We start from the raw sequence: 26,229 nt of genomic DNA, 5'->3' as shown, positions 1-26,229 counted from the left end.
TTTTTGCATGTAGTTTTTATTTCTAAATTACACTGTTTACACTACAATATAAAATCTCATTCCTGAACCAGAAAGTGTATTTTTTAATTGTAATATTGGTGTGTAAGCAACCATCTCAGGTCATTTTGCCTGGTCATGTGCTTTTATAAAGAGCCAGCACTTTAGAATGGAACTGCTTTCTGGCAGGCTGTTGTTTCTCCTACTCAGTGTAACTGAATGTGTCGCAGTGGGACCTGGATTTTACTATTGAGTGCTGTGTTAGGGAGTTGCTGGTTACCTTCCCATTGTTCTGAGTGACTGAAGTTTATCAGAGCACAAGTCACATGACTGGGGGCAACTGGTAAAATGACAATATGTAGCCGCACTATTAACTGAAATTTTTTTTTTCCCATGACTGTATTCCTTTAAGTTTTCCCACATTTAGTTTCAAACAACTGACGATTACATGCTATCTGCTGATTGGTTGCTATGGGTTGTAGACACATAAAACACAAACTTAAGAACAATTATTACCCCTTCATGCTGTTTATGTCCTGTAATGCAGGATTTCTTCCCCTCCTTTTGTATGTGTTGGTTTAGAAGATCATATCCTTGCATTCTCAGTACAATGAATCCCTTCAGTAATACAGTGGGGTACTGTGAAAACAACGCCCTTTACACTATTCACAGACTCCCAGGACCATGCACGTATGGGTAATGAATAATTGTGCTGTCCACATTCTGTAATCCCCATGCAGCCGGAAGGACCTGCAACACATTGCTTACTGTTCTAGGCCTTCCTGGAAAAGACATTGTTCAGGTGAAAAGAGAGAAGCAGATGCTGTTTATAAAAATCCCATTTTATAGTTTTCATTACGATGTATCAACATTTTGCCTTTATAAGCCTGAGGAATAATGCATGCCAGATGGACTGGATTTAACGCCGTTCCAACTTGTAGGAAAACTATACCCCCAAAATTATAGTTTATATCATATTAAGTGGCATATTAAAGATTCTTACCAAACTGGTCTATATATTAAAGTAAATATTGCCCTTTTACATCTCTTGCCTTGACCCACCATTTCTTGATGGTCTGACCAGAAATACTACAACTCTAACTGTAACAGGAAGAAGTGTGGAAGCAAAAGACAGAACTCTGTCTGTTAATTGGCTCATGTGACCTAACAAGTATGGTTTGTTGGTATGTTTGTGTGCACCATGAATCCTACGATCCAAGAGGGCGGCCCTTATTTTTTAAAATGGCAATTTTCTATTTATGATTACCCAATGGCACATACTACTAGAAAAGTATACTATTATGAAAATGGTTTATGTACATGAAGCAGGGGTTTTGCATATGAGCTGTTTTATGCAATATCTTTTTATAGAGACCTACATTGTTTGGGAGTATAGTTTTCCTTTAATAGGACCAATCACTAACCTTAGCACCTGGCAACAACTCAGTGCCATTGTCTATTAGTCTTCAGCCTTTGCTGCTGAGCATAGTGTTCAAACTGAATTACAGACAGTATTTATCACTGAAGTGCAAACGATACCACATGGAATAGCTGTGACATTTGTAAGGTGTGGCTTATCACTGTCCTGGCACCCAGTATTTATCAAGCAGCTGGAGTCATTTTAATTAACAAATGTTGTTTTGAAGGTGCTGTTCCATCATAACGGTGTGTTTAATAATACATATTCTCAATGAAACATTTATACTGTACCATCCTTTAGAAAAGGCTAACTTGTGCTACACCATACTGCAGTATATTCATTCCGGATATCATTAAAGGTGTGGTTCACCTTTAATTTAAATTTCAGTATGTAATAGAATGGCCAATTTTAAGAATCTTTTCTATTGGTCTTCATTATTTTTTTTTTTTTATAGCTTTTGAATGATTTGCCTTTTTCCTCTGACCCTTTTCAGCTTTCAAATGGGGAGTCACTGACCCCATCTAAAAAACAAATGCTCTGTAAGGCTACACATTTATTGTTATTGCTACTTTTTATTACTCCTCTTTCTATTCAGGCCCTCTCCTATTAATATTCCAGAATCTTATTCAAATTAATACATGGTTGCTAGGGTAATTTGAACCCTAGCAAGCAGCTTGCTGAAAATGCAAACTGAAGAGCTGCTGAATAAAAATTGAAATAACTCAAAAACCACTTGTGATAAAAAATGAAAACCAATTGCAAATTGTCTCTGAATATCACCCTCTATATCATACGTTAATTTAAAGGTTAACAACTCCTTTGCATAAGACCATGCAATGCAGGTTTTGACTGCCAGTATACCCCCAAATCTTCCCAGATATAGCTACATAGACAAATACAGCTGCAAATTCTAGCTTTTAATCTGGGAATTGTTTTCATGTAAGATCAGTTAAATTGTCAAAAAAGATATATTGGCTGTATTAAAAGTATATTTATTGAAACATCATAAAACATTACCCCACATGGAGCCTAATGCGTTTCATGCTTACCCAGCACACATCTCAGAGATGAGCCTATGCTGGGTAAGCATGAAACGTGTTGGGCTCCATGTAAGGTAATGTTGTATTTTAGATGTTTCAATAAATATACTTTTAATACAGCATGACTGTAGAGGATTTTTTTTGGATAGATCAGTTAAATTGCCTTTTCTGTGATTCTGCAAATTTTGGGAGCATTTTCATTTTGCTCTCCCCGGTTTCCTACCTGTCATCTTTACCAAAGAAAATCAATAGATCCTCAAAAATGAAGTTGGCAGCTGCTAAATAACAGCACATTCAATATCACGGCTCTTTTTCCCCTGGAAGTTACAAATGCAGCTCTAAAAATTGTAAAGCCGGTAAAATAAAGCGGCAGGTTATTTTTATAAGCACTTAACATGGGATACCCTGATGATTTTCCTTTCCACAACCACTAAATCCTAGCAATATATTTCTGGCCTTTTATGCTTTCTCTTATTGAAACTGTCTAATAGCATGAGTTTTCTTGGTCGGTTACATCTGACTTGTCTTCACACTAAAGAATAATTTCCCTTGAAACGAATGAATCGATCATTGCAGTCTCTGTCTTCAAGGGTTTTACCCATGGATGGAAGAAACGTTTTTGATTTTAATGTATTTTATATCATAACAAGGAATGCTGACACTGGTCTATACTGGATATTTTATGTACAGGGGTATGTGTAGATTAGGGGAGTTATTAAAAGAGTAAACACAAAATTGAAAAACACAGCTTATGACAGACTTGTAGAAGTTATTACAGGTATGGGACCTGTTATCCAGAATGCTTAGGGATTTTCTGGGTTTTTCTGGATAATGGATCTTTCCGTAATTTGGATCTTCATACCTTAAGTTTACTAGAAAATCATGTAAACATTAAATAAACCCAATAGACTAGCTTTGCTTCCAAAAAGGATGGGTTATAACTTAGTTTGGATCAAGTACAATGTACTGTTTTATTACAGAGAAAAAGGAAATATTTTTTTAAAGATTTGGATTATTTGATTATAACGGAGTCTATGGGAGATGTTCATTCCTTATTTGGAACTTTCTCGATAACGGGTTTCGATTCCATACAGTACCTGTATAATGCAAGAACTGTTGTACAGGTCTGTATGGGGTCTGTTATCCAAAATGCTTGGTACCTGGGGTTTTCCAGATAATGGATATTTCCCTAATTTGGATCCATATACCATAAGTCTATTAGAAAATCATGTAAACATTAAATAAACCCAATAGGCTGGTTTTGTTTCTAATAATTAATAATATATATATATATATATGTTTGGATCAAGAATAAGGTACTGTTTTATTATTAATGAGAAAACACAACTAATTTTTAAAAATTTGCATTATTTGAATAAAATGGAGTGTATGGGAGACTAACTTTCTGTAATTCAGAGCTTTCTGGATAATGGGTTTCTGGATAACTGATCCCATACCTGTACTTCTAGTATCTGGTGTTGTACTTTCTGTACAGTAATATTGTATTAATGGATGTGTGTGTATGTGAGGTGTAGGGGGGAAATGTTATTGTATGCCACAGAGAGTTCCATGATCCTATAACTGCATGAAACCATGTCTAGATTGGGAACTGAATTTTAACTGCCATTTTAAGTACATAGGAGCCTAAACATTTGCTCAATTAATTGTGGTTGTCTATGGAATATTATACCAGTTCCACTTGGCAGAATCTACAGCTCGTGTCGGTGGAAAATGAATGACAGGAGACCGTTCTATATGGTTAGGTGGTTGCTAGCATGTTTTTGTTAGAATTTTACCATACTAATCTAGTGTTTTGTTTGTACAGTGAATTGACAGTATGTACTTGTCTTGTTTGATCTTTGCCTTACTTGCAGTTCTTACCCAAACTGTGTACTCTTGTATTGTCTGCTTATGGGACATTTGGGGAAACCATTGTTTTTTTTCTTCTTTTAAAAAAAAAAAAAAAAATATTGCTCTCTGTGAGCACTATGCTACTGACACCTGAAGGGAGGTCCCAGTGCGGGCGGCAGCCATGTTGTCACATGCACCTACATAGTTAGCCACTCTACCGGCTCGCTCATTATGGGCATGCATGTGCATTCACACACATGCATATAACAACCAAGAGCATAGTTCTCCTTTTTAGTGACCGCCTAGCTCCTTTCCCACATGCACCTCTCTCGTGCTCAAAATTTAAAAAAAAAAAAAAAAAAAGAGAAGCCACTAGGTCCGAGAATTGTATTGCCAAAACACAACATCCTAGCTTCTATAAAACCAATTGCTACTTTAATGCTTTTTTTTTAAAAATTTCCACCCACCTCCTTTTTTTCCCCACCTGGGCATGTTTTCTATCCTGGGGAGAACATTGAAGAGCTGTGGCACTTTGCTTAGTGTCACAACATGGCCACTCACACTGGGTGCTCCCTCTTGGTGTGGACGGCATATAACTTGCAGGGGGCATTGAAAAAAAGAAGCAAAAAACTATTGATTCGTGCACCTGGAGTGTAGGTCGTATTAGCCTTCACCTCTGGTATGGGAAATATTTTTTGATTATTGGTGCTCTTTAAATCGATTCTATTGTATGCATCAGAAATGAGGACCTGTGCATGCCCATGCATAGGTGGAGGTGGCAAGTGAGGATGAACTGACATCTAGAAAGTGCAGAAAATGGATGTGAAAATGATTGATGTGCTTCAGTTATCGAGACAGGGAAGGCAAAATATGATTGATGGTTGAGATTTAAATGAGTTTAGAATGGTTATAGAAGCTTTAATAATAATAAATATATTTCATTTGAAAGGGACTTTTATTTGGGTGGCATCAGGGTAGCATCTGGGTGATGGGTCCCCTTTAAGGAATCTTTATTAAAAGGAATGGTAACACCAAATATTGAAAGTGTTTTAACGCCAATCCACTATTTTGGATTCGGACAAACCCCTGAATCCTTCTAGGAAGATTTGGCCTAACTGAATCTGAATCCTAATTTGTATATGCAAATTAGGGGTAGTAAGGGCCCTTCTCACCCCTAATTCAGATTCGGTTGGCCGGGCAGAAAGATTCGGGCAAATCCGAATCCCGAACCAAATCCTGGATTTGGTGCATCCCTAATTACAATATAATTTATTGTTGGGCTGCACTGCTAAAAATTGTGTCTTTGCTTCAGAAACACTACTGTAGTTTACATCAACAAGCTGCGGTGTATCCATGGGGCAGCCATTCAAGCACAGGATACACAGTAGATAACAGATATGTTCTGAAGAATCCCATTGTATACTATAGGGCTTATCTGTTATCTGCTGTGTATCCTGTGCCTTTTCTCCTTTTTCAGCTTTGAATGGCTGCCCCCATGGCTACACAGCAGCTTGTTTGTATAAACGATTGTAATGTTTATGAGGAAAAACCACCAGTGCAGGGCAACAGTGCATCATATTTTAATTACTTTGAAAATATGCAAAGAAGTTTGAGCTCTGCGCAGTTTAGAAAGTCTAATGGGTTAGCAGCACCGATCAAAAGTGTGGATCCACACGTCCACTTTATGTAGTATTGGTTATGCAGGATCCAGTGCGCTGGTATCCGCTAAAATGGTGTTTCCTAAATGTCTAAATGAAGAAAACAGTATATGGTGTGGTATGTCTTTTACAATTGAAATATGTGTACTAAGAACTACTCACAAATTCATTGTTTGGGTGCAGGCATATATGTCTTTTTGCGGGTGTTGTAGCCCGAGTGGTAGTGAGAAGGGAGCTTTGATCGTTAAATCGGATTTATTTGTCTCTCTCTGGAGGTCGCCACCTCTCAGCCTTCTGGGAGTTGTGCACAAATGCAATGTCTTCTAAAGGACTTTCTGCTGATACTCCCAGAACTTCATTCAAAGCTGCGATGGAAAGGGAGTAACAGCAGAAAGTCCTTTTGAAGGCGGCCTGCCGGCAGACATTACATTTCTGCACAACCTGCCACTTCTACGATCCCCTTATGGCTGAGAGGCGGCAATAAAATGCCTCCGTAGCTTTCCTTCTCCTTTAAAGAAATGTCTCCCCCAGTAGCATGGAGCTTTTTTTGTGGCATGGGCAGCTTTGCTTTTTGGAAAGAAACCTTTGTGCTAAAGTACAAATTTTTTTGCTCCATAATTCTGTTTGTGGGAAAGCAGTCTGGGCAGTCGCTTTTCTAATTAAAGAAATGCAAACATCCATTATTATAACCGGAGGAGCTCAAAGAACTCTTGCCAGCACACAGGCATCCAAAGAGAATTGAAAGGGAGTTTGTTATTGTTTATAATCCTGAGGATTTGGTATGTAGAACTGCTAGCAGCGAGGGGGTTAAAGGAAGATAGAGTTTCACTGCACACCTGGCAATGATTTGGCCCCCACATAGCACTTCCTTGATGCTGGAAGAAGCCCACATAGGGTGACATGTTGAGTGCACGTTATTTTTGGGTGTTTTTTTTTTTTTTCATTACAGTGCAGAATCATACTGAAATAGTTCCAAAAAGCAAAAATAAGCATCTTTTAAAAAACAAAAAACACATCTCATTAGAAGTCAGGACCATAAATACAACTTAGGTTAAAAATGCCCCGCATTGTTTTTATTTTTAAAAAATCCATAACTTTTTTTAAATAAGTTTTGTCATATGTGGCATGGACCTTGCTATTATAGGCAATATTGGTCAGATATTAATCAATTCAGCCAGCCACATGAGATTATCCAGATTGGCCCCTTTTGGATTAAGGATAATTGCCTAAATATTAATACAATTTACAACCCTCCTGATGTTGCTGGTGCTACACCTCCCACTGACAGATGAAGATTGTTACCATACTAGTTGGTTTGGTCTCCCATCCAGGTGTTCTGTTTTTGACCTTTCAACCTTTGGGTAATTCACTTTGTGGTTTGAGAGCAAACTCTCAATCATCTAGTGCAGTTTTGTGCAGGCAAAATAAGTTATTAAATGGGTGGTTTAGCGTTAAGCTAACTTTTAGGGCTCTTACAGACGAGCGTTTGAAGCTGCGCTCCCCTGCATTCCGGTTTTATGCGTTCAGCCGCAGGGAGTGCAGGAGTAGGCGCATTCAGTTTTTTTCAATGGGGCTGTACTCACACAGGCGCATGTAGGTTCTGAACGCAGGAAAAATGCAGCATGTTGCGTCTCAACCTGCGTTCGGCGCCTACATGCGCCTGTGTGAGTACAGCCCCATTGAAAAAAATTGAATGCGGCTACTCCTCCGCTCCCCTGCGGCTGAACGCATAAAAACGGAACGCAGGGGAGCGCAGCTTCAAACGCTCGTCTGTAAGAGCCCTTAGTGTGTTATAGAATAGCTAATTCTAAGCAGCTTTTCAATTAGGCTTCATTTTTTTTTCTGTTTTTTGAATTGTTTGCCGCCTTCTTAATCTTTCCAGCTTTCTAATGGGGGTCGCTGACCCCATCTAAAAACAAATGCTCTGTGTATTATTGTTGCTACTTTTTATTACTTCTCTTTTTATTCTCTCCTATTCATATTTTCATCTTTTATTCAAATCGGTGAATGGTTGCTGAGGTTATTTGGACCCTATCACCCAGATTGTAGAAATTGCAAACTGGAGAGCTGCTGAATAAACCACTAAATAACTCAATTGCAGATTTTCTTAGGATATTACTTGCTACATCATACTAAAAGCTAATTTAAAGTCTAAAACCCCTTTAGCTCCACTTATGTGGCTGTTGTCTGTTTCTTTGTAGGCTTTGTTGGAGAAGCTAGTGGTCTATATAAATGCAGGGTCCATATAATAAGCAGTCCTTAAACAAGATGGCTTTATCAGAAATGTGCTATGTTTTAACCTAATGGGCACATTTTAATTATCTTCTAAACTGAATCGCAATAAAGGTTTTTTTTTTTTTAATTTTTTTTTTTGAAAGATGATTGCATATTGCTCCATTTATTACAGAGCAGATAGTTTCTTGGGTTTCTCATTGGCACCTCTGAAGGCAGCCTGAAAGCCGGTGGGGGAGGATTGTTACAATACAAAAGTTGTTAGTGAAATCTGGACCATCTGGCTGATTATCAGGAATGCTGTGTAACTGCATTCTTTGTGACAGCTTTTCACCAAGATTTACCACGTGTGTCTGTCTGGTATTAAGCCAGCAAACAGCAGAGGGGTGTTTTAACATGTCATGGTTTTTCATTCAGAGGTTAGCCCGGAGATATAACGCCTGAGGAAGCTCCCTTGCCAACGTTTGAGTCAGCAGGTTTTTCTTGTTAAAGGAAAACTATACCCCCAAAATGAATACTTAAGCAACAGATAGTTTATATCAAATTGAATGACATATTAAAGAATCTTACCAAACTGGAATATATATTTACATAAATATTGCCCTTTTACATCTCTTGCCTTGAGCCACCATTTCGTGACTCTATCGGTGCTGCCTCAGAGATCACGTGACCAGAAATACTACAACACTAACTGTAACAGGAAGAAGTGAGGAAGCAAAAGGCAGAACTCTGTCTGTTAATTGGCTCATGTGACCTTACATGTGGTTTGTATGTGTGCACAGTGAATCTTACGATCTCAGGGGGCGGCCCTTATTTTTTAAAATGGCAACTTTCTATTTATGATTACCCAATGGCACATACTACTAAAAAAGTATATTATTATGATAATGGTTCATTTACATGAAGCAGGGTTTTACACATGAGCTGTTTTACTCAGTATCTTTTAATAGAGACCTACATTGTTTGGGGGGTATAGTTTTCCTTTAATGTTTACCTTTGGCAGTTGCATGCACTCTTTTTATTACAATGCATTTTACTGTGCTAGCTACTGCTTCATGGCTCAGTATGAGGCTGACCCTAAACACATAGCATTCATTCAAGGCATTAGAGCTGACACTCATGTATCACTCAGAAAAATAGGAAGGAAATGATAAATGTTTTTAGTCTTTTTCATCCTGGACACTTGCTTATCTCTTTTAATTTCTTTCTTTTTTTTCCTTTCTGTGTTCTCTCTATTCTTTGTGCTTAGACATACACCCATCTGAGCTTTCATTCTATGTCATAAACTAGCTATCCGCGTAAAGATCCTGTACAGATTATTATTGGCAATCATGGAACTTACAAGGAAACTTTGGGCAACTTTGCAATACGTATGTTTCCCCACTTGAAATTTGCCTTTTGAGCTGGTAGGAAGGAAACAAAATCGTGTACCGTAGCCAAGATTTACAGAGGGCAACATAATGTCCCGTGTGCCATCACCCTTAACGTAGAGTTCTGCAGCGCGTAGGGTGACTTGTGAGTAGGATTTCTAGGTATAGATACGGGTTTGCAGGTTGGGTCAGGGGTCTTATCTATAGCAAGTTTACACATTTTTGTAAAAAACTTTTTTTTTCTGCCCCTGACTGATGGGGTCACTTCTGGTTTACAGAAACAACACTTCCTGTATCTTGGTGGTCAGCGGGTCACGGATCTGGTTGCAGATAAGGCAGTTGCAGGTTTGATAGCGGGTTAAAATGCAGGTTGCAGGTCACGGTTGGGCTTCAAAAATTGATTCCACCCAGGACTTTACCTTAAAGGGATTCTGTCATGATTTTTATGGTATATCTTTTATTTGTAAATTGCACTGTTTACATTTCAGATAATTCACTCTACAATGTAAAATTTCACTCATAACCCAGTTAGCTGTAATATTGGTGTGTAGGCAGCCATCTCCGGTCATTTTACCTGGTCATGTGCTTTCAGAAAGAGCCAGCACTTTAGGATGGAACTGCTTTCAGACAGGCTATTTTTTCTCCTTCTCAATGTAAATGAAGGTGTCACAGTGGGACTGTGGGAGTTGTTCTTATATCTACCAGGCATCTATTATCTGGTTACCTTCCCATTGTTCTGCTGATGGGCAGATGGGGGGATATCACTCCAACTTGCAGTACAGCAGTAAAGAGTGTCTTAAGTTTATCAGAGCACAAGTGACATGACTGGGGGCACCTGGAGAACTGACAATATGTCTATATTTCAAAATTACATTTTTTTTCAAAAAAAAAAAAAATCTGTTTGCTATTTTGAAAAACTGATTTCAGTGCAGAATTCTACTGTAACAGCACTACTAACTGATATATTTTGAAAAAGAAAAAAAAATTCCAAAGACACTATGCTCTATCTCAGGTAACTAATTTCCTGAAAATGCTTTTCCACCAGCAACTGCAAATCATTGGTGCTGCTTTTTCCCCCCAAAGTTGCCTCATGAGATAAAAACAACAATATGACCCTAAATGGAACTCCATAAATGACATCCTTTTATTGAACCAAAGTTTGGACCTTAGTCTTCACTGTTGTGTTCTGGGGTTTGACATTGATTGCAATTTCTTCCTAAGATGTTCTTTGCTGTGATGACACATTCTGCTTTGCATAGCCTTAAGGCTTATTGGTCCATGTGTGAGGCCATCGGACAGGCTTTCCCGGTCGATTTTTTAAGAAGCTTAATTAGAGCCATTCAGCATTTAGATCATAAAACTTTTTTACCACCTCATCATTACTTTGATGTTGCATTGAGAATCTTCTTAGTACACCAAATCAGCTGCTCTTGATTTCAACCGCCTATAAAGGTGGCCGCAGACGTAGAGATCCACTCGTTTGGCGATGACGCCAAACGAGGGGTTCTCTCCCCGATATGCCCACATTGAAGTGGGCGGTATTGATCTGATTCGATCGTGGGCCCTAGGGCCCAACAATCGGATCATAATGCATCTGATACAGGCGGTCGAATCGGGGGACCGCATACATGAACAGATGCGGTGGCCGCAATTCGACCAGATCAATTCCATCCGATCGCGGCTGCCACATCTGTTCATGTACTCTGTTCCCCGCATACATGAACAGATGTGATCTAAATGCTGAATGTCTCTAATTAAGCTTCTTAAAAATGTGTGACCCAGATGTTCTATGTGGCCCCACACTACAATAGCTTGTTATTGCACGTGGCTTTCCTTAGTAGTTGGAGGACAGCGATGTTCACTTGTACTACTTACTTTCTGGCCACAAAGTACTAATTGTCAGTTGTCTGTGCTCTGGTGGGAGGGGTACAAAGAAAACTGCTTCTGCCCAACTTCCTAACTAGACAAAATTAAACATACAGTATTTGCACAAAATATTTCAACTATTTTAATAGGGACGTGCCTATGAATAGCACAATAAACTGTCAGTGCGCACCAGTTCCTGTTTTATGATTTGTTCTAGCCAGACTTGTGATTAACATTTGTGGGTATTTTTTTGTCACTCAGATGTTTTCTTTTCTAACTCTTGAGTGAATTACATTAGGCAGATTCATATGTGTTTAACAGAATGCTGAAAAGTATATTGACTTATTGGTTTGGCCATTGAAGCCTGTGTTTACCTTTGGGGACTAGAATTTGGACGCTGGTCAAGTTGCACAGAATTATGTTGGCTATTAGTAGTCAGAAATCTGCTGCTGTTTCTGGCATGATTACAATAGCCTATTCTGGGAGACTCCACACACACATTATGTCTCTGAGGTGATTTTTTTTCCCTCCATTTCTTTTCATAATAAAACATATTGCAGTGCAGTGAAGCTGGTTCTTTTACAGGATCTTATATTCTCTTGCTACCTACCAATTTACATTGAAGTGTAATTGTGTTTATAACATTTAAGTCAAAGTAGTGTGTAAGTACAACCATAGGGCTGGCAACTTAATCCCATTGGTTTGAATGTGGGCTTAATACAGCTTGCATGAGGCATCTGGCAAGGGGGATCTACCAGTTGCACAATTTGCAGTTTCATTTTTTTATCACACTCCATGCTGCCTGCTCTGTCAAGCATGAATAATATATATTTTTTTAAGAAATGTTTTTGTCCCCTGGCTATCTCTCTGGTTAAGTACCAAAATCGTTGTATTTTATAAAAAGTCTTTTATTTCAAATTAAATATTGGCTTCCCCCTCTGTGGTTACTCAGCCAGCACCTTATTTATTTAAACTTTATTTGAACCACTAAAGCAAACCACAGTGAATGGTAGCTGTACATTTATATGTAAAGTCATAGAAAACCCTTTCATTTTTTTTTGTGTTTCTGGTCCATTAAAATTGCTCCACTGGAAATGTTTAGGTCAGGTCCACACTGGAGAGATTGCTAATAGCTATAGCTTTCGAGTGTTTTGTTGGTTTGGGATGGTTTGCAGGTTAGTAAGCATTTGTCATAGCATCTAAAGTTGGCCATAGATGTTGAGATTTTTAAAAGATCATTGTGAGATCACGATTTTCTCTGAACGATCGTACGAATTGACCATCAACTAAAAAGACCAATTTGCCAGGAAAAAAAAGGGGAGCTTTCTGCTTGGCCCTGCAAACATAGATAGATTGCACTGGGACCGACAAAGATTTTTTGACCTGGTCGATCAATTTCCTGACAGATGTCGGCCGAAAAATCTTAAGGTCGTTTGAATCCCACTAACCGCACGATAATATCGAAGGATTGGTCGGACTTCCCTAAAATCGGTCGTTCTGCAAGAAGAATCGTCGCGTCTATGGGGAGCTTAAAACTCTTAAATAGCAACAACACTAACACTCTTTTAGATCTACTTTCTTACCTTCTTATATTGTTGTTTGTTTTTTGGTTTTTTTTTACAAATATGGAAGCCCGTGGCTTATTTATATGATAGGAAAAAAGCCTTCCTGTTATATTTTATCAACAAAAACATTTATGATGCAGGCTTAGTAGACCTGATACTAGGTCTACATACACATTTCAGTAATAACTTCACTTTAAGAGAACAGCAAGTAAACTTATCTGAAAGGGACATTAGGCAGACCAATTGTTGATTTGGAAAAAAATCCTGCTTTTAATTTCAGTTCAAGCAGTGATTGTTTATTTTTGTATTATTAGGCACACTGTTGGCAAGCAATAAGTTTGCCATACATTGGCTTATATTGGCTGTTGGCTCAAGCATATTGGCCTGTAGCTATTCCCTATTCATATATGATTGGGTATACTAGAGAATACTTATCAGAGAAAAGTGAAGGGCCCTGGATGTGTTCATCTTCAGAAGGGTCTTAATTGGCCCTTGTTGATCATTGGCTTGTGGATGAATGGACAAGCTGATTGTGTTAAAGGGGTGGTTCACCTTTAAGTAAACTTTTAGTATGTAATAGAATGGCCAATTCTAAGCAACTTTTCCCATTGGTTTTCATTATTTATTATTTATAGTTTTATAATTGCCTTTTTCCTTCTGACTCTTTCCGGCTAAAAAGCAAATGCTCTGTAAGGCTACACATTTATTGTTATTGCTAATTTTCATTTCTCATCTTGCCAAATTGCCAAATGGAGAGCTGCTGAATATAAAGCTAAATAACTCAAAAACCAAAAATAATAAAAAATGAAAATCAATGCAAACTGTTTCAAACAATTACTCTCTACATCAGTGGTCCCCAACCAGTAGCTCGCGAGCAACATGTTGCTCTCCAACCCCTTGGATGGTGCTCTCAGGGTCCTCAAAGCAGGTGCTTATTTTTGAATTTCAAGCTTGAAAGCAAGTTTTAATTGCATAAAAACTAAGTATAGTGCCAAGTAGAGCCCCTTGTTGGCTCCCTGTCAACATAGGGGCTACCAAATAGCCAATCACAGCCCTTATTTGGCACCCCAAGGGACTTTTTCATGTTTGTGTTGCTCCCCAACTCTTTTTACATATAAATGTGGCTCGCAGGTAAAAAAGGTTGGGGACCACTGCTCTACATCATACTATACGTTAACTTTAAGGTGAACAACCCCTTTAAAGCACATGCCTGCTACTCCTCCTGCAGATAAATATGAATAAGTAGATAGACAATGTTCGCTGTGCTTCATAACTAAAGGCAATATGTTTAAATGATAATTCAAAAACAAAATCTGAAGTAAGGCCTGTGAATAAACAAGGTTTATATTCTCTCTTACCTGTGTTAGTTAACAAAAGACCATTATTCAGTTGTGTACTTAGAATCTATGAAGATTTCTTATTGCATTTGGTAACAAAGCATTTTGTTTTCTAGGTTGGGCTCACGTGGTATGTGCACTATATATACCAGAGGTTCAGTTTGCTAATGTTTCTACAATGGAGCCGATTGTGTTACAGTCTGTGCCCCATGAGAGATACAACAAGGTAAAATGCTTTACCTGAAAAAAGTTTAGATACTTACTATTTCTAATGCAAATATACATAAGGAAAAGAAAAAAAAACAGCTGAGGAACAAGCCAGTAGATGTTAGTTGAATTTGTTTTTGTTTTTTATTGTAAAGAAAAATTAACAAATTGAAATAAATTAATTTTAATTCATCTAACTACAGATATGTGATCTATTATCTTGATGGAACACTTTGATTTTGGACTTTTCTGGGTAAGGGGTCTTTCTTAAATATGCCACGCCATACCTGAAGATTACTAAAATACAGAAACATTATTACAACTCAGTAATTCTGTCATCAGTGTGGGTTTTTTGTCTAACTTCAACTACGAGGTATTGTCTTATTGCAGAGACTTTTTTTTTTTTAAACTGGAAAATGGCATTGATATTTTGGAGATGTCTGGATAATCGGTTTTCAGATAATAGATCCCATAGCTGCATGTTTATCCTGCAGGATAGGAATATTTAGCAATGTAATGCTTGTACGTCCTTAAAGGACTAGTAATACCATATTTTTTTTTACATATAGTTTGTGGCTGTCCATCCAGCAGAAACACATTAATTATTTCCTGACCTCAATGTCCTATTTTGTTTAAAAGTTGTTTCTTTTATAATTCTGTAGAGAGCCATGAATGGCATTTGACTGTTTATCTCATGTAAAACCATTGCATTACACAGAGCTTATTTTTTATGTATATTTGTTAGGGATGCACCAAATCCACTATTTGGATTTGGCCGAACCCACGAATCCGAAAAGATACCGCCAAATACCGAACCTAATCAGAATCCTAATTTGAATATGCAAATTAGGGGTGGGAAGGGGGAAAAAATGTCTTCCTTGTTTTGTGACAAAAAATCATGTGATTTCCCTCCATGCCCCTAATTTGTATATTCGGATTTGGTTTGGAATCCGAATCCTGCTGAAAAAGGCAGAATCCTGGCCAAATCTCTAACCGAATCCGGGATTCGTTGCATCCCTAATATTTGTGTCCTGTTGCCCCTTTATTTCAAATTGAATTGCACAGAAGCTTCGTTATAAAACTGAAACAGCCTCTGAAGCCAGAACACAATGAATCTAACCGAATATTATAGAAAATGCATAAACAAATTCGTTTTTGTGTCACTGGCCCTTTAAAATGATTTAAATTCAAGTATGACCTATATGTAAGAGAGAGAGAAAAGTAATGATATATTACCTGAGAAATGCTTAGAGTAATGGATTCTGAATATAACTTAGTCTAATTATCCATATAATTATATCTTTATGAGACTAGCAGCCTTAAGCTGGAACCCTGACATGACTGCTAATATGTCTTTCTTAGTTCAGTAGGACGTATGTTATTTCTTATGAGTGATAATGTCATATTGACCTGTAAATAATCCTGGACAAATACACAATATCCTCTATTTTATTTAGGTTTAGAAATCACAAGGGTAAACTCTACAACCCACGTTTAACACAATAGTGTAGTAGTGTCAGTGTAGAGTCAGACCGTCAACACAGATATTTATTTTTAATGAAGTCTTCTGTATGGAGGCCTGTTTTGTATAATGGCACTTACCGTATACCTCCAATCAAGTCACTGTCCAAATTTTAGGCTAGGGGAATAGCCTGTTGAACTCTAGGCAGTATGACAAAACTGTAGTAGCCACTATCGCTTAAGAGCACAGACGTCAGTATTACAGTATGTGCTATAGATATTACATGCTCCAGTCATTAGAATGGGTATTGAGTGCCCAAATATAAGGACATTTTGGCCATTCGCCATAAGTAGACGACAACTAACAAAATGGGTTTTGAGAAATAACCTTTAAGCCAATTATATATAGTAACATAGTAAGTTAGCTTGAAAAAGGACACACGTCCATCAACTCTATTTTATCCTGCCTAGCTGCTAGTATAGTATTTATCATCATCATTTATATAGCGCTGTCAAGATACGCAGTGCTTTATTTATAGTAATATAGTATTTTATAACCACTGTAACTGGGTACATGTTCCCAATGAAGGGTTGGGCACACAAAGCATTCTGATTGGGTGGAGACAAAACTCAATGTATGACCAGCTAATGAAATAATACCGTTTTCTGTAAACCTTACATTCCAGTGTAATTATTATTGGGGTTATGTAATAAAATGCACTGTTTGCCCAGGTGCAGTAACCTATAGCAACTAATCAGCAATTAGCATTTACTGATCACCTGTTTCAAAGCAAACATTTTATTGGTTGCTTTGGGTTACTGCTCTTTATTCTGTCAGTCTTGGTGTGGGTAGTTGCAGTACTTATATTAGTTAGGGGAAACACTGTTTTGAGAGAAAAGAAGTAGCAACTAAGCTCCTTTCATTTTGCATTATTTCTGCAGAGTTTTCTCACACCTAAAGTCTGCCTTGTCTTTTAACTCTGTGTTAAAGCTATATTATTACAGGCATTATATTATCTTTTTGTGTTTTTTGTTTTTCTTCTGCTTCTTTAAGTTGAGCTTCAATTCTAATGCACTAGCTAGCTTTAATCCAGTGCAACTTGATAGTACGGAATTTGTTATGGTAACATTGGTGAACCAAAACCTCAAAGTGTGAAGGAGAAAATTATTTCGGACAATAAACATAAAATCCCTTAAAGTCTTTGCCGAAATCTGTAAAGTCAGGCCCAGGCACCCTCAGCCAATGAAAGCCGTGATGTAGTGATTAGTTGAATTTGCAAATCCATGCATAGGGAAAGTAATCCACTTTGTTCTCACATATCAAATATGTATAGGAAATCATAAAATACACAGTTTTGGTGCAGACTGAAAGCACACATTGCATTGCAGAGCATCCCTAGGGCCTTATGTTATTTTACAAAGTAGAAACAAAGTTGGCAGAAATGATGCTATTCTTGTTCAAGTTAGGAGCAATGGAAATAATGAGTTATAATGGTGTAAACACTTTAGCCTTAAAAACTATATATAATGTGTGTTTATGTATGTTATGCAGAATGCTCGGGACTTGGTGTTTTCCAGATAACGGATCTTTCCATAATTTAGATCTTCATAGTCTACTAGAAAATCATGTAAACATTAAATAAACCAAACAGGCTGGTTGTGCTTCCAATAAGGATTGATTATATTTTAGTGTGGTTCAATTACAAGCTAATGTTTTATTATTACAGGGAAAAAGGAAATAATGATTAAAAATTTGGATTATTTGGATAAAATGGAGTCTATGGGAGATGACCTTTCCGTAATTCTGAGCTTTCTGGATAATGGGTTTCCAGATAACGGATCCTCTACCTGTGTGGACAACCACACTGCCTATAAGAACCCTGGCAGGTGCTGCTATTGGTGCCTATAGGCATCCGAATTCTCCCTTTATAATTTACAATCTTGACCCTTAAACTGTAAGATTATATATAAGAAATCTATGATATGTTGACACTAGCCATATACAAGCTATTCTAGATAAAGTGTTGGCATTCCTTTCTTCATAGATCAGTCATGAGATTGGTGACGAGCGTAATCCAATATAGCGCTTTAGATCTATCCAATTGACATGCTTCAGACTGTGATTCCATTAAAGAATATTTCTCCTTAGCTATTGGGTTGATTGTGGTGTTGTGCATTTTTTGAATTACATGTTTACATATGTCCACATTAGTATAGCTTCATTTGCAGTGATTCCCTTTTTGTTCCCTCACCCTTTTCCTACCCAAAAGTCTGCCTGTGTCTTCATGTTATTGCACAAACATTTGTATCTAATTTTAGACCGATTTTTGTTATTAAAAATTCCAAGTGTTGCCAGTGTTTCTTGGGCCTCATATTATTATTGCTAATCTGGTTTTGGACTAGACAGAAACAGGAAATGAAGGCATTGAGACTGGATACAAAACAGCACTTGAGTCCCTTTGATGTGTGTAAGAATATGTGGGCATTGTCACTGACAAATAAACCTCGTTAAATAGCAAGCACACAGAAATAATTAACATCACAACAAATAAACCTTGAGAATGGGAACAAAAAGGGGGAATAGTCCTCTTTAACTCTTACCTGAGCAATTTTTCCTTTGCAGCAATACAGTGTAGTAAGGGAGGTGTATGACAAATTTAACTCCATTACTGACAAATGAACAAGGCAATAAGAACTGCAGCACTTCTTTTTCTACCTGGTAGTTAGGGTTGCCATCCGGCCGGTATTTTACCGGCCTAGCCGGTAAAACACCTGCCAGTGCCGGTATTACAAATTTACCGGCAATGTAGCTGTCAGTAATTTGTAATACCATTTACAAAATCCCTTGCCCGCCGATGAAAACTTACTTTTGTGACGCTACTCCCCATGGCTCCGCCCCCTTTGTGACGCCCTCATCAGCTCCGTACCTTTTTGTGTCACACCCCGCCCCTTTCTTTTACACCCCCACCACCATGGTAATTTTTTTTTTTTTTTAAAGGTGGCAACCCTACTGGTAGTGTTATTCCATAATTGCTAAGGGAATTTTCAAATAGAAATGATGAGCTCTTACCCTTGTAGCTTTTGTACACAATGCAGTGTCATGTTGCACAAATGTGTGTAAGTTTTGTAGTAGAGGAGCCATATTAAATGGTGTTGGCATCCAAATGTAAAACAAATCATATATAATGGTGGAGTCCTGCATTGCCAGCTGTAACGCGCAGTTTTATTTGCAGAAAACGCAGGTAGGACTTTCCAATGCGTGTATGGATGCGGGTTAGTGGGTTTGTGGATCTGGTTAGGGGGTCTTATCTTTAGCAATTTTTACTCCTTTACACAAATGTAATTTTTTATGATGATTTTTTATGATGATGTCACTTCTGGTTTGCAACACCAGCACTTCCTGTTTATGATAGTCCGCAGGTTGTGGATTGGGTTTACGGATAAGGCAGTTGCTGATTGGATTAGGTAGCAGGTCCGAGCAGTCAAAAATGGTGGTGCGGGTTTCAAAAATTGGTAACACTCAGGACTCTAATGCACTAGACTATATTAGCTGCCCTTTCACACCAAGTAAGTAAAGTATTAGCCCATGTGTGCAGCTCAGACAATGTTGTGTCTGACCAATCTGTGACTGGGCTTTGGCATTGGCCCACAATGATCCACCAAAACAAAGAATTTCTTCAAATGAGCAGATCATATTGTGTATAACCAGCTTAACATGTATTATTTGGTTTGATGATTTGAAAAGTATGTTATCTTCAGGGCTGGGAGGATTCAGGAAGGAGACTTTTCCAAGAACATTGTCAGTCCGTTTGATAAGCAGTATGATTTCCAAGGTCCCTGCTGAATAATAGCTCCCCCCTCTTTTCAGCTAAGGCTAAATCTATCTTTGCTCACAATTTACAAACAAACGTGGGAAAGTCTCCTGCTCCGATTGAATAATACAAACCATTTTTCCCATAATAGATGAAACTAGGGGCATTGGAAAAGTGCATGTACTGTATACTGGGGCTGCAATAAAACACGGCCTGCATGCATCAGCCTGTCAAGGATCAGTGCTTGTAGTGGTTGAGAAGAGGTTAAACTCTCCTGAGAGTAAAATTAGTTTTCTATGTGTAAGCTGTAGGTGTCTTTTTCCCGTGGGAATATAAGCACTTTTGCCCTTTTTTTTATAGCTTTAAACCATGTTCGCAATAAACCTGCAATCATAGGGTTGGATGCACATTTCCCTACTTTAGATCCAGTTGATCAGTTTGGCAGATATATGGTGAGAAGTTTAAAGGGATTTTGTCATTATTTTTATTATTTAGTTTTTATTGCTCAATTACACTGTTTACGCTGCAAATAATTCACTCAACAATATAAAATGTAATTCCTGAACCAGCAATCTCAGGTCATTTTGCCTTCAGGTCATGTGCTTTCAGAAAGAGCCAGCACAGGATGGAACTGCTTTCTGGTAGGCTTTCTCCTACTCAATGTAACTGAATGTGTCTCAGTGGGACCTGGATTTTACTATTGAGTGTTGTTCTTAGATCTACCAGGCAGATGTGATCTTGTGTTAGGGAGCTGCTATATGGTTAACTTCCCATTATTCTGTTGTTAGGCTGCTGGGGGGGAAAGGGAGGGGGCGATATGACTCCAACTTGCAGTACTGCAGTAAACAGTACCTCACGTTTATCAGAGCACAAGTCACATGACTGAGGGCAGCTGGGAAACTGACAATTTTTCTAGCCCCATGTCAGATTTCAAAATTAAATATAAAAAAAAATATGTTTCTCTTTTGAGAAATGATATTATTTTGTGAATCTGACATAAGTAGTCCGTTCTCCATTGGAAGCTACCAAGACACAAACTGTTCATTACATTTTTCTTCCTTCAGATGGAAAAGTGCTACAGGTATGGAATCCGTTATGCGGAAACCCGTTATCCAGAAAGATCCTCATTGGAAGCAAAACCAGTTTATTAGGTTTATTTAATGTTTACATGATTTTCTAGTAAATTACAGAAAGATCCATTATCCAGAAAGCCCCAGGTCCCAAGCATTCTGGATAACAGGTCCCATACCTGTACAACAATCCCAAATTTTCTGGATTTTGTGTTTGTTCTAAAAGAACCCTTATCTCCTAGGACGTTTTTGTCTGTAGATTAGTCTTTGACTTAATGTCAAACTTACTTCCTCGATGTGATTGATCAAAGGGGGAAGTCACTCAAGACATGATCCAAGCAGTGATACTTTCTTGTGAATTCTTCTGCCTTAACCTTCTCACGGACTTTCTTGTTGCCTAACATATTTAGGCAGCGTAAGATCTAGGCGGCCTATTGTAATTCTGGGTGTTCACTTGGGACATCCGATGGCTGCCAACCCATGCCCATTTTGCTTAAAGGAATTGTTCAGTATTAAAATAAAAACTGGGTAAATAGATAGGCTGTGCAAAATAAAACATTTTTCTAATATAGTTAGTTAGCCAAAAATGTAATGTATAAAGGCTGGAGTGACTGGATCTGTAACATAATAGCCAGAACACTACTTCCTGCTTTGCAGCTCTCTTGCTTTCCACTGATTGGTTACCAGGCAGTATGGGTCATAACTGTTGCTTTTGAATCTGAGCTGAATGCTTAGAATCAATTGCAAACTCACTGAATAGTTATGTGTCTCATGTGAGCCCCCTTCAAGTCGCTGACTAACTCAGAGCTGAAAAGCAGGAAGTAGTGTTCTGGCTATTATGTTAGACATCCAGTCACTCCAGCCTTTATACATTACATTTTTGCCTGACTAACTATATTAGAAACATGTTTTATTTTGCACAGCCTGTCTATTTACCAAGTTTTTATTTTTATACTGAACTGTTCCTTTAAAGCTGGGTAGAGTGGGTTGTTCAGCAACTCCTTGGTTGTTAAAGCCACACAAACCTTTTTCATTTTTGCATTTGTCTAATAACATTCCTCTATTTGTTTGATTCTGTGCCATTAGTTCAGAATTATATAGTTGTGCAGTGAGAACGGGGTTCATTCTGGTTAATTTTATGCTTCCATCCAAGCTACAAAAATTTTTAGTTTCCGGAGAGCCTCGGACTGCTGTACCTATTTTCTGGATGGGAATATTTCCTGCGCCTATAGCCTTTTATCAGTCTTGTGGTTATAAGGAACATTTGTACAGTTGGCTGTATAATAAAGCAAACTAACGCTTCTATTGTTTTTCAGGGCATGATTCAAAAAAAAGTTCCATTTCCATTATAAGATTCGGTTACATTGATATGTTTTGTACTTAGGATATTGAATATGAGTTAGAGTAGAGACAGAAAAATATTCAATATTGTAATAATCTGCCCATAACCTGCCAGTGCAGAACCACAAACAAAACGAAGATGTTTACCTGCATGATCGGCCTAGTCTGCAATGTTTTATTTACCCGTGCATTATAAAAATATAGTATTCACTGTATCAATGCTATTTGCAGTTGTAAAGCACTTGCCATATTTAAGAATTATTTTATTGCTGGCTCTAATTTGCTTTGTTTTCCCTTATAGACATGCTATATTTGTGATGAGCAAGGAAGAGAGAGCAAAGCTGCTACTGGTGCTTGTATGACCTGCAATAAACACGGATGTCGACAGGCCTTCCATGTTACTTGGTATTTACATACTAATTTTTGTTATTATATTCACTAGATTCAGCTGTAAATTTTATGGGCAGATTTATTAATGGTCGAATTGGAAATTCAAATTTTTGAAATTATTTTATGGTCAAAACTTTCAAATTCGAACTGTGAAATATCCAAACTTGATTCTAATTTTAATTTCAATTTCGAGATTTATCAAACCTATACCCGGGGAATAATTAGAATCCGACTATTCACCAACGTAAACCTTCCGGGTTCATGTATAAGTCAATGGGAGAGGTCCAATGACCAATTTGTAATGTTATTAGCCTTCCTGACATTCTAGTTTTTTGGAGAGGGTTTAGTCTAATTTAATTAGAGTTCGCATCTGTAATATTCGTTTGAGTTTTAGATATTGAACTTTTTTTTCTTAACCTCCCAATCGAATTTCGAGTATGTTCGAATTTATTAAATCCCATGAATTCGAAATTCGACCTTTGATAAATGGGCCTCCCCATAAACCCAATTACCCAATAGGCTGTTTTTGCCACCAATAAGGATTAATGATATATTAGTTTCGATCAAGTACACAGTACTGTTTTTATTATTACAAAGAAAAAGGAAATCACATTTATTGGAAATGGCCATTCTGTAATTTGTAGCTTTCTGGATAACTGGTTTCCGGATACTGGATCCCACACCTGTATGTATATTTATTTTATATCAACGCCACTATTCACACATCCAGATAGTTTGCAGGTTGTTTAAAGCAGTATTATATTTATTATAATGAGCTTACCAGAAACCTACTCTTTCCAGTTTCAGAGAGTTATTTTTATTATGTGTTATTTGCATAGCGTTGATGCATATATGTAGTCTTTAATGCAGATTATTCTTCATTCACATCAGTCTCTGCCCCAGTAAAGCAATCTTTATAAAATGAATAACTGTGGTGTGATTTGTGAACCATCGGCTCCACTGCCTTCTCACCAGTGCTGGATGTTTGTGAAGGAGAAATCAGGAATGGGAATCATGAGATATTTTGTATGCGGTGGAAAATACTCCGTTATTTCATTTGTATTGCAGTGCACAGCTTGCTGGGCTTCTTTGTGAAGAAGAAGGGAACGGTGCAGATAATGTGCAGTACTGTGGTTATTGTAAATATCACTACAGCAAACTGGTAAGCATTTACCTTATATATGGCATCTTAATGTAAATAGTAAATGTAAGATAAGCAAGACTGAAATTGTCCATTGTTTTATTAGATCCCATATAAAATGCTGAAATTATATTCTTTATCTGCCCAAAACAGCACTTCTAATGATTCAAAATAAAAATATAGTTTTGCCAGGAGTTCAGATGTATGCAATTTCAGGGGTGGTTTACCTTCCTGTTAGCTTGTAGTAAGTATAGACTGGCTAATTCTAAGAAACTTTTCAATTGGCCTTCGTTTTTCATGTTTGCTAGGTACCTTAGCAACCAGATTGCTGCAACTGCAAACTGGAGAGCTGCTGAATAAAAATCTAAATAACTCAAAAACCACAATTAATAAAAAAGAACAACTGCTAATTGTCTCAGAATATCACTCTACATCAGGGATCCCAAACCTTTATTTTTTTACCCGTGAGCCACATTCATATGTTAATAAAAGTTGCAAAAAAGCATGCAGATAGTTCCTACGGTTGCCAATTATGGGCTGTGATTATTGGTAGCCCCTCTGGCAGTACACCTGGTTTTCATGCAAGAATCAAAGGGATTGGCGATCAAAATATTGCTCATCAACCACATTGGTTAAGGAACACTGCTCTGCATCATACTAAATTTTTTTTAAAGTTGAACAATTCATTAAACAATGAAAAAAGGATGGATTTGAGGATAGGCCCATTGTGTGACAACCACATCAGTATTAATGTAAACCTATTGTGTACATATGTCAATTGCTTTTTTGTACTTTTTTTGTATTCGAAACTATACAGTATACAGTGGTGTGAAAAACTATTTGCCCCCTTCCGGATTTTTATTCTTTTGCATGTTTGTCACACAAAATGTTTCTGATCATCAAACACATTTAACTATTAGTCAAAGATAGTCAAAGATAACCCAAGTAAACACAAAATGTAGTTTTTAAATGAGTGTTTTTATTATTTAGGGAGAAAAGAAATCCAAACCTGTGTGAAAAAGTAATTGCCCCCTGAACCTAATAACTGGTTGGGCCACCCTTAGCAGCAATAACTGCAATCAAGCGTTTGCGATAACTTGCAACGAGTCTTTTACAGCGCGCTGGAGGAATTTTGGCCCACTCATCTTTGCAGAATTGTTGTAATTCAGCTTTATTTGAGGGTTTTCTAGCATGAACCGCCTTTTTAAGGTCATGCCACAACATCTCAATAGGATTCAGGTCAGGACTTTGACTAGGCCACTCCAAAGTCTTCATTTTGTTTTTCTTCAGCCATTCAGAGGTGGATTTGCTGGTGTGTTTTGGGTCATTGTCCTGCTGCAGCACCCAAGATCGCTTCAGCTTGAGTTGACGAACAGATGGCCGGACATTCTCCTTCAGGATTTTCTGGTAGACAGTAGAATTCATGGTTCCATCTATCACAGCAAGTCTTCCAGGTCCTGAAGCAGCAAAACAACCCCAGACCATCACACTACCACCACCATATTTTACTGTTGGTATGATGTTCTTTTTCTGAAATGCTGTGTTACTTTTACGCCAGATGTAACGGGACGCGCACCTTCCAAAAAGTTCAACTTTTGTCTCGTCGGTCCACAAGGTATTTTCCCAAAAGTCTTGGCAATCATTGAGATGTTTTTTAGCAAAATTGAGACGAGCCTTAATGTTCTTTTTGCTTAAAAGTGGTTTGCGCCTTGGAAATCTGCCATGCAGGCCGTTTTTGCCCAGTCTCTTTCTTATGGTGGAGTCGTGAACACTGACCTTAATTGAGGCAAGTGAGGCCTGCAGTTCTTTAGATGTTGTCCTTGGGTCTTTTGTGGCCTCTCGGATGAGTTGTCTCTGCGCTCTTGGGGTAATTTTGGTCGGTCGGCCACTCCTGGGAAGGTTCACCACTGTTCCATGTTTTTGCCATTTGTGGATAATGGCTCTCACTGTGGTTCGCTGGAGTCCCAAAGCTTTAGAAATGGCTTTATAACCTTTGAAATTGAACTCAGGTGTGATAAACCACAGTTACGTTATTTTTTAACAAGGGGGGCAATCACTTTTTCACACAGGCCCATGTACATTTGGAGTTTTTTTTTCTCCCTTAATAACGTAAACCTTCATTTAAAAACTGCATTTTGTGTTCAATTATGTTATCTTTGACTAATAGTTAACGGTTTTTGATGAGCAGAAACATTTAAGTGTGACAAACATGCAAAAGAATAAGAAATCAGGAAGGGGGCAAATAGTTTTTCACACCACTGTAACTGTGATATGACTGTATAATGTTCGACATGTACTAACGTACCAGGGACAAATGTTGATGAAAGCAAAATGTCTTCATTTAAAGATCCATGTATTGATATCAGGCTGCTCTGAGACTAGTATCAGTCTAAATATGTACAGGGAGAATAATTAAGAAAGGTCCATTGAGAACTTAACAAAGGGATACAGTGATTGGGTTACAGTATATT

General features: G+C 37.8%; 1 protein-coding gene across 14 annotated transcripts in view; it reads left to right on the top strand.

The window, feature by feature from the left end:
• Positions 1-26,229, top strand: part of LOC108719864 (protein AF-10) — a 160,494-nt gene that overhangs the window by 57,315 nt on the left and 76,950 nt on the right. For 9 of the 14 annotated variants that reach the window (XR_005962166.1, XM_018269102.2, XM_018269105.2 and 6 more), the window contains 3 exons: positions 14,453-14,562; positions 22,529-22,632; positions 23,686-23,779. Coding sequence is in view for 13 of the 14 variants with exons in the window: in XM_018269102.2 (XP_018124591.1) it covers positions 14,453-14,562; positions 22,529-22,632; positions 23,686-23,779 (308 nt within the window). In the remaining variant the exon portion in view is untranslated. Of the gene's footprint in view, positions 1-14,451; positions 14,563-14,746; positions 14,797-22,528; positions 22,633-23,685; positions 23,780-26,229 lie in introns of those variants that run through there. The other 5 variants (XM_018269109.2, XM_041567421.1, XM_018269110.2 and 2 more) reach the window with 3 other exon arrangements.

This window comes from Xenopus laevis, chromosome 6S (assembly GCF_017654675.1).
Source record: "Xenopus laevis strain J_2021 chromosome 6S, Xenopus_laevis_v10.1, whole genome shotgun sequence".
Taxonomy (NCBI): domain Eukaryota; kingdom Metazoa; phylum Chordata; class Amphibia; order Anura; family Pipidae; genus Xenopus; species Xenopus laevis.
Note: the sequence above shows the minus strand (reverse complement) of the source record. Positions and strands in the feature narration are given on the sequence as shown.